This window comes from Marmota flaviventris, chromosome 6 (genome assembly GCF_047511675.1).
Source record: "Marmota flaviventris isolate mMarFla1 chromosome 6, mMarFla1.hap1, whole genome shotgun sequence".
NCBI classification, from domain to species: domain Eukaryota; kingdom Metazoa; phylum Chordata; class Mammalia; order Rodentia; family Sciuridae; genus Marmota; species Marmota flaviventris.
Window position 1 is genome coordinate 102,149,527 of NC_092503.1, and position 12,482 is coordinate 102,162,008.

General features: G+C 38.8%; 1 protein-coding gene across 1 annotated transcript in view; it reads left to right on the forward strand.

Annotated features, from left to right (window-relative positions):
- Positions 1-487: 487 nt before the first annotated feature.
- The window catches only part of Pkhd1 (PKHD1 ciliary IPT domain containing fibrocystin/polyductin), a 432,276-nt gene continuing 420,281 nt past the window's right edge, over positions 488-12,482 (forward strand). The window contains exons 1-5 of the mRNA XM_027938269.2: positions 488-542; positions 2,113-2,190; positions 2,803-2,947; positions 5,288-5,396; positions 9,016-9,073. Coding sequence (XP_027794070.2) covers positions 488-542; positions 2,113-2,190; positions 2,803-2,947; positions 5,288-5,396; positions 9,016-9,073 — 445 coding nt within the window. The remainder of the gene's footprint in view (positions 543-2,112; positions 2,191-2,802; positions 2,948-5,287; positions 5,397-9,015; positions 9,074-12,482) is intronic.

A 12,482-nucleotide genomic window follows, 5' to 3' on the forward strand; every position in this document is an offset into this window, starting at 1 on the left:
ACTAATGAAAGATATTATTATTCACCCAGTTTAAACATGCATGAAATTAGCTAGTGAAACAAGAGAGGCTGAGTGGTGATCATTTTCTCTAAGATTCTTAGATGATTCCTTTCTCCTGAGCTTGGAAAGATGGTCCCTTTGAAGACACTAGGGCCATATTTATCTCACCTCTTAAACAATTTCTTGCTTCAACACAGCAAAGTGATAGTATATAAGCAAAAATGATAACCAGATTTTTTAAATAACAGATTTAAAAAATCTGTTTTTAGTTGTTGATGGACCTTTATTGTATTTATTTATGTGTAATGCTGAGAATTGAACTCAGTGCCTCAGACATGCTAGGCAAATGCTCTACTGCTGAGCTACAACCTCAGCCCCCCAAATGATAGTCATTTTAAAAATGTTTTTATATAGCTATGCTGCTCCAATCAAAACTGAAAATGCTTTTAACGCCTGAGCAATCTTAAGATGATTGACTTCAGTGGACATGATGGCTGGCTGGCTGCTCTCTGTGATGAGTATTGAAGTACTACTTTTGGCAGGTGAGTAGAATGTAATTGAATGGATTATAGATTAGAACTCATTAGGTAGCCTTGGTAATTATTAATAATAAAAGATTATTTTGATTGTGCATCATAAATATATTTATTTTTTACTTTCCAATTGAAGACAAATTAAAAGTATTATTTTGGAAGGAGGTGTTGAAGGATCTGCTTCTGGGTTTAAATTTTTGTTGAATAATTTTTTTCTGATTTATATCTGAGGTTATATACTAAATTGTTACAAACTTTTAATGGCCAGTTCAATAATAAATTATAACCTTCCTTTTGTAACTCCTTTTAGAGCTACATGATGTAATTCTTTTTAGATTTTTCTGCTCCACCTTCCCTAATGGAGTAACTTTTGTTGTCTTAGTGATTGATGACTGCTTATGTTAAAATCTCCTTTTCTAAATCATGTCTCCGACTTTCTCTGTGAATTTGGTCATCCATGGTCTGATTTGGCTGGGGCTGCCATGATGGTTATGCTGATCTAATGGCTCCCCACTATCCTCAGGTGTTCAGTGTGTTACCTGCATGACTGATGGTACATGGAAGGCCTGTGCCAGCCACAGGTAGCATGGCTTAGATTATTTTTTAATATTTCTGACATGGAAATGAAAACATGTTCTACAGATAACAGTTTCCTGCCTCTTTACCTCATTGAGGAGCTGAATGATTTTTGTTGGTTTCCTTGAAGTGCCTTTACCTGTGGCAAGACCTGTACAGAATCATCAATAAAGATGGAGGGATTTATTAGGATCAGACTCAGTTGATGGTCTGTATGGGAAAACCAATTTAGCCTAGCATGTGAAGTCCATACGGATTTTTGAAAAGGAGATTCCAGTGATGAACCATTCTTCAGTCCTTTTCTGAGCCATCAAGACAAAAAACAATAAAGCAAAAAACAAACAAACAAACAAAAAACCAACCAACCAATCAACCAAACAAACAAAAAACCCCCAACAAAACAAAACAAGACAAAAAACAATGTAGGGAATTTTGATTTCCATTTGGAAGTCATTCTGAACACATGGAAACTAGAGGACAGGGAACTAAGCAGGAAAATTGAAGTGTGAACAGCTTCCAGAAGTTTCTCTCATTTCCAGGAAGTAGAAATACAAGAAATAAATGGTGATGTTTATACTTAAGTGTGGCCAATTGATTAAAGAAGAGTGGGACAGAGACGGGAGGTAGTACTGGTTCAATTAGGAACTAAATGTGTCTAAAGGAAGTAGAAATTCACGATTGTCCTGGTAAACACTGGGATTTTGAATGTCTAAAATGAAAGGGATTAATTTTCCATATAACAGGTGTCAGAAGGAGTGTTCTCCAGACCTGGTTGAAATGTAATTCTGGTATAAATATGTAACAATGAATCCCATAATTATATATAATGAAAATGCACCAATACAAAAAGAAGGCATGTAAATTCTGAACCAGAAACTCAGGGGTTGGGGCCCAATGATCTATGCTTTATCAGGCTCTTGTGATGATTTGGATGCATGCTAAGTTTTGCTTTAAAATATTGGGGAATAGGACCTTCCACACCATGTTTTTCACTTATTTGCAGAACCTTGCCTGAATTTACGTATTGAACCTGAAGAAGGTAGCCTTGCAGGGGGAACATGGATCACAGTCATTTTTGATGGTAGGTTTGGGTTTTCTCTTTATTGACCAACAGTCCTAAGGAATATAAGTTCTTGCTTTCTTGTCTAAGGGCAGGTAAAGGAGCTCGTGAAGGAAACAGGTGGATCCACTTCTGTCTTTGCAGATGCTCACTGGCTAATGTCACAGGGGAGCACATCTCACCGTTGCACATTGAAGCTCACTTTCCTGTTCTAGGCTGTGGGATGGGAGGGAACTCTTAAAGAGACTATATGAAAGTGCATATCATAGTCCTTGGCAATGCTTCCCTTGATAATCTAGGTTATCTTCCTCACAGGCAACTGTATCATTGAGAGCTTCTAAACAATGTGCTTAGCATGACTCTTTCTAGCAAAGTACAGAGTAACTTTGTGGGTTGACAATTCTTTTCCAGATTTAGGCAGACCTGAAGAAAGAAGGCTTTTTTAAAAAAATCAGCACATAAATGAGAGAACTACTCCTTTTTATAGCAGACACAAATGCCTTTGGAGATAAGTATTAATTTGCTCCTTAGGCAAACTGGGTATCTTAGATTGCCCCCAAGTGGCCACTTTTCTCATTGCCCTGTGTGGATTGTCACTGCTCAACCTAGATTTACCATTTACCTTGAGTTTAGGTTTGGAGCCAGGTGTCCTTTACCCCACCAATGGCTCTCAGCTGGAGGTACACCTGGTGAACATGGCTGTGCCTGCATTGAGGAGCATCCCCTGTGACGTCTCTCCTGTCTTCTTGAATTTCCCCGTGGTGACATGCCGGACCAGGTATACCTGTCTAGAATAAGAACAGAAAGGTTGAGTGGGTTTTGAAGACATATTACAACAATTCTGCCGTGACCACAATTATCAGCTATAGCTTTCAGAAAAATTCTGTGTGAATATGGTTCTTACATGTTCCTATCAGGGCTCTAGGACTTAAGGGAAGATGAGAGAATGGGGAAGAATTTTGAGATATTTATAAGAGGGACTGGATCATTGTTTCATTTGTTTAGTTTACAAGGAGTTCTATTGCTATAAAGATTTCAACAAATGCGCCATTTTGGACTCTAAAGTACTCATCACTTGGAATAGACATAATTATAATGATTTTGCATAAAAACAGGAAAGAAATTTTGCTTTGGGTTTAGTTGGTTGCTCAGTTTGATATTATTTCTATTTAGGAAATATTTGTACAGAATTCCAGGTAATCTATTGTTCTTCTCAAATTTTTGTTGGCCTATGAAGATTATAGTAGTTCATTCCTTCTTTTTGTATATCTTAGGGGTGCTTCATGAAAAGAATCATTGGCTAAAGGAAAGAACATTGTCATTTCATTTTGTCTTCTGTTCCTTCTGACTCCCATCTTCCATTTTCTTCTATTGAAATTCACCAACCAGAGTATAAATGCCACCTCTTCCCTGGCCATCCAGCTCAGTGTCATCTCTCCCTTCCTTGACAGGAGCCAAAGGATCCCTTTTTAGTGATTCACCTGCAGGATGCACGTGTGCACACACACTCTTTTGTGCAACTCATCATGCTGTACACAAAATCAAAGCATGTGTTGCCTTGTGGCCCTGTTTCCTCTGCCCTGTGCTTCTCATGACACTCAGTTGCCTACATGTCAGATTCATCATCATAGAATTAAGTGATGATTAATGATGGTGCATAAACCCAAACTTCGTCTAGGGGTTGTGTTTAATCTCACCATCATCATCTTTGGGTGCCTTGCACAATATTTTATGTGTAGAAAATGCTCATCAGAAGTATGTTGAATGAATTTCTTTATAGCACTAGTAATGATTTATAAATTGAGATCATTTTTCCTTAGATTTTTATGGAGTATTTGATCATAACCTTCCTGCAAGTACTTGCCATGAAAAAGCCAAAGCTTTATATGTCTTTATATGTCCAAAGGTTTATATGTCTGATCTCCTCAATCCCAACATACCAATAATTTTAGGATGCATCATTGATTTTGTGTCACTTTTTTAGAAAATAAATATGCCCCCTTTCTTATACTCATTGATTGGAAAATAAATGTAAAATTCAGTTAATATTCAAATGTGAAAAATATAATTTGTCATCACTGAAATGCTATTCTATTCAGTATCATGAAATGATATACCTGCTTTCACTGAGCAGTCATTGTAGCATTGAAATCAGTACTGGCCAAACAAAATGTAATGTGGACAAAAATATAATTTAAAAGATTCTAGTAGCCTCATTAAAGTTAAAAGAAACAAACAAAATTAATTTTAATATTTTATTTAGCCTGATATATACAAAATATTATTTCAACATGTGATCTCAATATGTCATTGAGATATTTTCTATCCTTTTTTGTACCCCAGCCACCTTTCAGTGTGTATTTTATACTCATGGTGTATTTTAATCGAGACCGCCCACATTTCAGATGCTCAGTTAAGCATACAAGGCTGGGGGGAATACAATGAAGGTGTATAGCATAGTCCTTGGCAATGGGAGGTTTGGCAAGGAGGAATTTCTTGACTGTAACTTCCTTTTGTTCACTATATTCCCCCTCTTTCAAAAAACCACATAGATGGCAGCCTTGAAGGGGCAAAGAAACCACAATGGTATTTCTGCAAAAAAGGTCCAGGACTCTCTGTCAGGTTCATGAGATGTTTATGGGCTGCTCCAATGATTGTGAAGCCAAGATTTTTTTTTTTTTTTGAGCACAAGTAAGATAAATGCCTTTTATCAGTTTGTCTGGGATTCAAGCCCTACTTTGCCCTGAACATTTGGTGTTTATACACACGTCTCAATCCACATGGGACTGTCAGATTTTTTAAAAAATGGAAACTGGAAATAGATTATCAAAATTCCTACCAACTCTTAAAAACCTATGAACCCATAATTCGAAGAAATAGGACATTTCTTCATTCAATAACTTTCAATAGGAACAAAAAATTATAACTCCTTTTGCTGAAGGATGCAGTGTTTAAGTTATGGTGATTCTGAGTGGACCGGGGATGAAATGTGATATAAAACCATGTTTGCTTAGCTATGTTTCTCAGTGTGGGATGGCGTTTGAAGTGGTTATGTGTGCTGCTTGCTTTGGAAATTCTTGGTTTCTGATTCATAAGAATTTGCACTTTTTGCCCTCAGATCTCTGCCATCCAAAGCTCATGAGGGTCTGTATTCCCTGGAAGTGCGCTCTGGGGGACAGGTAGTGGGCAGCCCAAGTTCAAGACCACAAGACAGCTGTACTTTCAAGGTGGGTTCTAAGGGTAGAAGATATGTGTCTGCTTAGTCTGAAGGTGTACATGTGTTATCAACAAGCAAGTTATAGATCAGCCAGAGTCTGCTTTGACAGAATAAGAAGAAAGGTGAATGGTATTTATGGGGTTTCTAATGAAAGGATAGTATGTCAGCATCCAGCTCTGTACTTTTTGTACACAGTGTAATGCTCATAACAATTTTCGGAGGTGGCCATTTGTTATCTGTTTTTAGAGATGAGCAACCTGAGGCTTAGGAAGTTTAAATAATTTGCTTATATCACCCAGGTAATAAATGAAAGAACCAGGATTTGAACCTGCATCTAAATCTAACTAAATCTGCTCACTTGAAGTTCATAGAAGAGTGGAAAGATTACCTTTGTGAGTTAGAGTTTCATTTTTTTAGCCGAGCTCATGCTGATTGTTAGGATGATGAGGGGACTCAGGAACCCAAGTTCCCTGGTGCAGGAACCCAACTTCTACCCTCTCATTCTCTCTGCTTCATGGCACATTTCTGCTATTCTTCCCAACACTAGAAAGGGATTTGCTTGTGGAATTCTTTGTCATGTTCAGATAGATCAAAAAGGAGGGAGGAAGAGAGGGAGGGGAGAGAAAGAGAAAGAGAGGGAGAGAGAAAGAGAGAGAGAGAGAGAGAGAGAGAGAGAGAGAGAGAGATTTTATGAGGCCGGTGTCTGACTTATTGTTGAGCCTTGATGTCTATGCAGGGCCTTAATTCTTTGTTTGGATCAGTCTAAGGCTCATTTCAGATGAGTTATACTGACATGTTAATACTATCTCGAAGGTGAGGCCCTAGTCTTTTCATAAAAAAAGCAGAGCTTTGGGAGTGCTGCTAATGGCAAAGAGTGCCTCAGTGTTATAAAGAAGGCAATTTAGTGGTTCACCTGTGCTCTTTTAGAACTTTACCCTTTGGATTCATCTCTAATATAATACATATGAAATTTAGGCAATTTATTTTGAAATTTGGAACACACTCTCCATTGACACTCATCAATTTCTTTCCCAGTTTAATAGAAATCTTGTTTTCTGAAATTTTGCTTTTGCACATATGCAGTGGACAGAAAAAATTTTTTCACCATTCTTTCTTATTAAGAGCAGCATTACCACTTCTGCACCGTCTCAGGAAATTCAGCAGAAGAGAACCGGTCAAGATGCTCCTTATTCTCCATGTTCCTTTTTATCCCAGATAGTAGTTTTTCTACTTATTAAAAGAGCATCAAGGAGAGAGGGCAGGGGGTGGGGAGAAGAAAAACACTTCCTAAAATTGTACATTAAAGAAAACAAGTCTGTCAGTGATTCAACTAGCATGGTGAGTTGATGAAAAATCACCAGGGGATGCAGTTAATGAGAGGCGTTCCAAGCTCAGTAAAATTCAGTGTGTCTCTTTGCTTTGGGACCAGGACTAGGGGAACCATGCACATTAAAAATTAATTCTGTCTTGCCAGTCCACTCCAAAGAGCCTGCTGCGGGCATTGACAAGTTCGAACAACTCACAAAAGGTTTATTAGGCAGCTGGTGGCTGTGGCTTTATCATTCTAATCTGTGCCACCCCCCCCCCACACACACACACCACCACCCAGTCTTGCCATTGCTGACCTCACTTGGGCTCAAGGATCAGCATGTGGGAAGCTTGATTTGGAAGCTCATTAATTTTTCACTGTCATGTCTCTAGCCTGGTGGGTGACCAGGGGCCACTTTCTCTTAGAAATATATCATTTTATGTTGTGCCAGTTCAGAGAGAATCAGAAGTGATTTTTTTTTTTTTTGGTTTAACCCTGAGCACTCTCCATCACTCTCAGGGGAGTTAGGAGGGAACAATAAAGGAGTCACTGCATTCCCCACAGACTTTGGTTGAAGGATCACAGACTGAGTGGGTCTTAGATTTCCCAGTGGAAACTGACAGGCATACTTCCTTATTTGGTTTGAACTCAGTGGTTCCCCTGTCTCCATTTCTAACACGTGCAAGATGGGACAGTACCCACTGCTGTGCTTTATTCAGGAGGTTCCTATGATAAAGTTCCAATTGAAATAACTTTGGTTAAAGGCCATCCTGATGGCAGACGAAGGCCTGGCTGCAGCTCTTGGCTGGAAGGCTGGGATAGGGATTGAATGTTTGGCAGGTGTGTGCAGAACAGTGTTCATTTTTATCTTTTGGTACCACCATAGGCATCTCCTAAACTGTGAAGTCACAGCATTCTTATTTTGACCTCCTGACTGTACATATTTTCTGTGAACCCTTTTCTAACCTTTTTCTTTACAGAATGAGGAAAATAACCTTGATGGAAGATTGTATATCTGTACAGATCAATACACAAACCCACACTTGACAGGCACCATCAGCTTTGTTGAAATGTCTGTTGATTCTTAATGTCTGTTTAGGGCTGTTGATTAACTATTGAGGGATTCTTTGGTGATGTTCTTCTGGGAAGGCAAACTCCTGCCATGCTGGAAGCAGACCAAACAGAAGGATTTGCTGTAGTTTGTTTTGCAAATGGGAAACCTTGTAGGTTGTATGGAATGGAGGCAGTTTAGGAGACTAGGGAAGGTGGGAGTGACTAAGTCTCTCCCTGAGTGAGGCATTAGCTCATGATCAAACTTTGATCTAGTCAGTCCATCTTTTGTGCTTCTTCATTTCTTCACACTGGGCTTGTCATGATTTCCTGAAGGAGTATTTCACTAATCTTAGACGAATCCAGATGATCATAGGTGAGATGGAATTCCTGAAATTCTCCCATCCCCCAGCTTTTCTTCCCAGCAGTGTATTAGTCATTCCAGATCCAAGTTCACAAAAATTTGAACATCTTTTTCATACCAGCCTATGCATGGTGGATGCAGTAGCAACTGAATCAAGCATCATCCTTTAAATATGGAGCTTGTGATCAACAGATGATGTGCTTCATGAGGCGGAGGCATTGAAAGTTGATTTGGAATACTGTGACCAGGCTTTGGCAGGCTCCCATGTCTCCAATCAATACCATTTTCCTCCTTGTTGAAGAACAATATTGTTTTCCCTTCCTTGAGTGTTTTGAGTCATTTTCCTTCCAACAGATATCTTCCATTTCTCCAATGAGCACCTCACTCATGTATTTCTAATTTCTCATTTTTTTTTTTGTTGCTTGCTGATCCTTCCCAGGATGCTGGCTGAGAGTAATTTGTCATGATACTTACATTTAAACAAAAAAATTATTTTCTAGAAAAACAAACACCTTCAAGACTTGAAGACATCAGATTATAATAATGGATTTTAAAGATAGACATTTCTGTGTGATGGCTTGTCTACCTTTCCTTCTAGTAAAATGTGTGCTTAGGTTGGGTATGGTAGGTGAGCAGGTAGAGCAATAGGTTTACCAAAATTTGGACAGTATGGGGCAGGACATGCATGTATGACATGATCAAATTCCCTTTACTTCATCTGTAGAAGAAATGTAATAATTTCTGTCATCTCTGCCTCATGGAAATGTAGGGATGAAGGTGATTTGAGGCAAAGTATCCATTCCCTATTTTAGACTAATGCTTTATGAGAAATGGCTTGTATCTCTGATGTTCATGGATATTTAACTTGGATATTGATATAAAATGTGATGATATTTTTTAAAACAGTTTTCCAAGGCACAGACACCGATTGTTTACCAAGTTAATCCACCAAGTGGAGTTCCAGGTAAGAAATCTTCTATTAACATGGGAATAATTGGGAATCCCTTTTCCAAAGTTTGTTGCTAACTTTTGCCTAGGTGGATGGTCTCTGTAATTGGGAAAAAATAACTTCTTCTCTGTTATTGTTTTGAAAATAAGTCTCGTTCTCTGGTTCATTTTCAACCTGGTTTGGTTTCACCTCTGGGCACTTTTGTTCTATTACTTCACTGATAAGAAAGTCAAACATGATAAGAAAAAGAAGCCAGCAAAATCAAACCAGTTGATGCTGGAGAATGGAGGAAAAAGAAATAACTATTGCTCTTAACTTTATAATCATCCAAGTAAGAACAAACCCTAACCAAACCCTTACTGTGCTCCAAATTCCATTCTAAGCTCTTCATATATATTATCTTACTAGACTTTTGCAGGAACCTGATGATATAGGAGAGGAGCTATTATTATTTTCATTTTGAGATGAGGAAAGGAGATAGCAGGAGGTTATATAAATTGACCAAAGTCATAGAGCTAATCCATGACACAGCTGAGATTGGAATCCAGAGAGGCCCATGGATCCATCATTTTTCCTTATGTTTCATTGTGCTGGATACCATTTGGAAGGCCATGAGCCCTGGTCTTTCTCTAGGGATTTGTTTACAAGTTAGAGAATATATAAAGCAGACACATAATGATTAGGAGGACAGAAGAGAAGGAGATTGTGTAAAGATGGGGGGATTTATATAAAAGGAGATGGGATTACAACTGAGAAATGGATTCAGGAATTGCTAAGTCTGTCTTAAAACTAAGTAGTAAACATGACTAATAAGACACTTTGCTGTCTTATTCTTGGCAAATTTCTCTCTATATTTCAGGCTTTCCAATTTTTCAGTGTTTCCAGAATTGTATAAGTGTGACAATATAAGTTGCTCCATTTTTTATATATGGTTGTGTCTAAATGCATAAATAGATCTAATTGTTTTGATTGACTTGGCTGGCCAAGAATGTCAGAATGAATATCTAAGTTATGGAAAAGTATTTGTGCATTTTTTGTGTTTTTGTGTGTGTGCATGTGTGTATAGACACAGATTATATGTGTATTTAAATTACATTTCAAATAACATGAATTCAGCATTATCTCACTCCTGGGCTTTTCACAGATCTGTTCCATTCCATTAATCTGAGCAACCAAGATGTGATATGTTTTATTAAAGAGATGAGATCTGTGAAAATCCCATGCATATGTTTGGGTTCCTGCTGCTCCAGTGTTAGAAAGCTCCTGTTTAGATGGCAGAAGTCTTGTTAAGGTGAAGGATGAGGAAGGAGCCAGCCCTGAGAGGTGTGAAATGGGATGTCAGTTGGCACTCAGATCTGTCAAGCCCATTTCTACCACTGAGGTGGAGTTCTGCACACTGGGTCCTCCACTTTCTGGGGGAACGACTGGTGGTTGGCCAGGCTGGAGTGGTCCCTCCAGGCAGCATCCACACGGCTGCAGCTTTGCAATCACTTTCCAGGCGATTAGTCTCATTTCATTTGGGAAGCCTGCCCAGAGTAGCAGCTAGGGAGACGGGGGGAGGAGGTAGGGACAGGAGAGACAACGTTTTAGGAGCAGTTGAATTTTGATATGTGGTGGTTAACAGTCCTTTGCTGTGACAGAATCCCCTGGCACAGTGGTCTGGTTTAGCCATTAATCAACCTCAGTTGGGCTTCTTTGTTTAGAAACAAAACAAAAATTCACAGGTTTTCCTAATATCTACAACCTGTTATTTCTTTTTAAAATTGTGCCTACAAAACTAGAAGTCATGCCCATTAAAGCTAGGAAATCACTAGTTCAGCTCTATTAAAGTTGAAGTGAATTATTCTGCCAGTTTTTAGCAGTATCAGAGAACTCGAGACTCTATACCCCTGGGAACTCTGTGACCTTTGTCTAAATCTGGGTTCCTGCTCTTTCTACCCATCCATCTGTGGGATGGCTTTAGTACCACCCTAAAAGTTCCTATCATTTCAGCACAAGTTATCCAATGACTGTAGATGAGAGTTACTTCTTATTAATAACTCACAAGCGTAGTATCAAGGTAGAAGCTTGGTGATGTTTTTTGGTGGCTTTAAGTGTCCGTAGAGAGACCCAGAGTCCTCTGGGTTCAGTGACCTGATGAACCTGGTAGGCACTCTTTTCTTTCTCACTTTATAAGGTTTTATCTCACCAAACAACACCTCTCCCATCTCTAAACATTTTCAGTGAGGCTAGAAGTTTACAGAGGAGATGACTAGATTCTCTAATTATTTGAAAGGCACACACATCCAAATAATTGTGGAGCTGTGTGGTAAATTTTAGCTATATCATCTTATAAGGGTGTATTTGCCTAAAACCTTGTCTTGTGCAGTTCCAAAGGTCCAAGTTTCGTTTTTTTCCCCCAAATATGAAATAAACCAGCTCTTGTAGTATCTGTCAGGGGCTCCCCAACTCCTATGAGCACTGGTGCAGGAGTGGCATGGAGTGCTTTTTGCTGAGGGGGCATTGCTGATAGCTGCATCTGCATTTATGTGTACTCGATAAGGAGCAGATTAAGGAAAAACTTGCTACCTAGTGGAAATCCTTGCAAGAGGTATAGAGGAGGCCCAAGGATAGAAGTCATCATCCATAGATTGGTGTTGGGCAGAAACCAACTGTTGTCATAACTCCAATTTGCTTAATCTGTTTTTTTTTTTTTTTGAGATAGGGTCTCACTATGTTTCCCAGACTGATCTTGAACTCTTGAGCCCAAATGATCCTCTTGATTCAGTCTCCCAAGTAGCTGGGACCCACTGGATTGTCTGATATGAGCTTCTTCATATCACATGTTTATTTTCTTATTTTAATCAACACATAAAACTTGTACATGTTTATGGAGTATGTATACATAGTATGAAATGTTCAAATTGGGGTTTGCATATTGAGTTCCTCAACCTTTATCACTTCTTTGTGGTGAAAACATTTAAATCCTTTCTTCTAGCTTTTAAAAAAATGTTGTACATTATCGTTACATGTAGTCACCCTACTTTACAATAGAACACCAGAACTTAGTTTTTCTTTCTAACTGTAACTGGCCTCCAGCTGACTGACGTTTTTTCATCCCTCCCTTCCCGACTCTTTCCAGCCCCTGGGAACTACTATTCTTTTTTTTAATATATATTTTTTTAGGTGAAGATGGACACAACACAATTCCTTTATTTTTATGTGGTGCTGAGGATCCAACCTGGGTCCCACCCGTGCTAGGAGAGCACTCTACCGCTGAGCCACAATCTCAGCCCCCCTGGGAACTATTATTCTACTCTCAACTTCTATGAAATCAACTTTTTAAGATTTTACATAGGAACGAGATCATGTGGTATCACATGTTTATTTTAGCAAGTGTCCTGGGGAAAGTCCTATAGAGATAGGGCACCCACTGCACATTGTT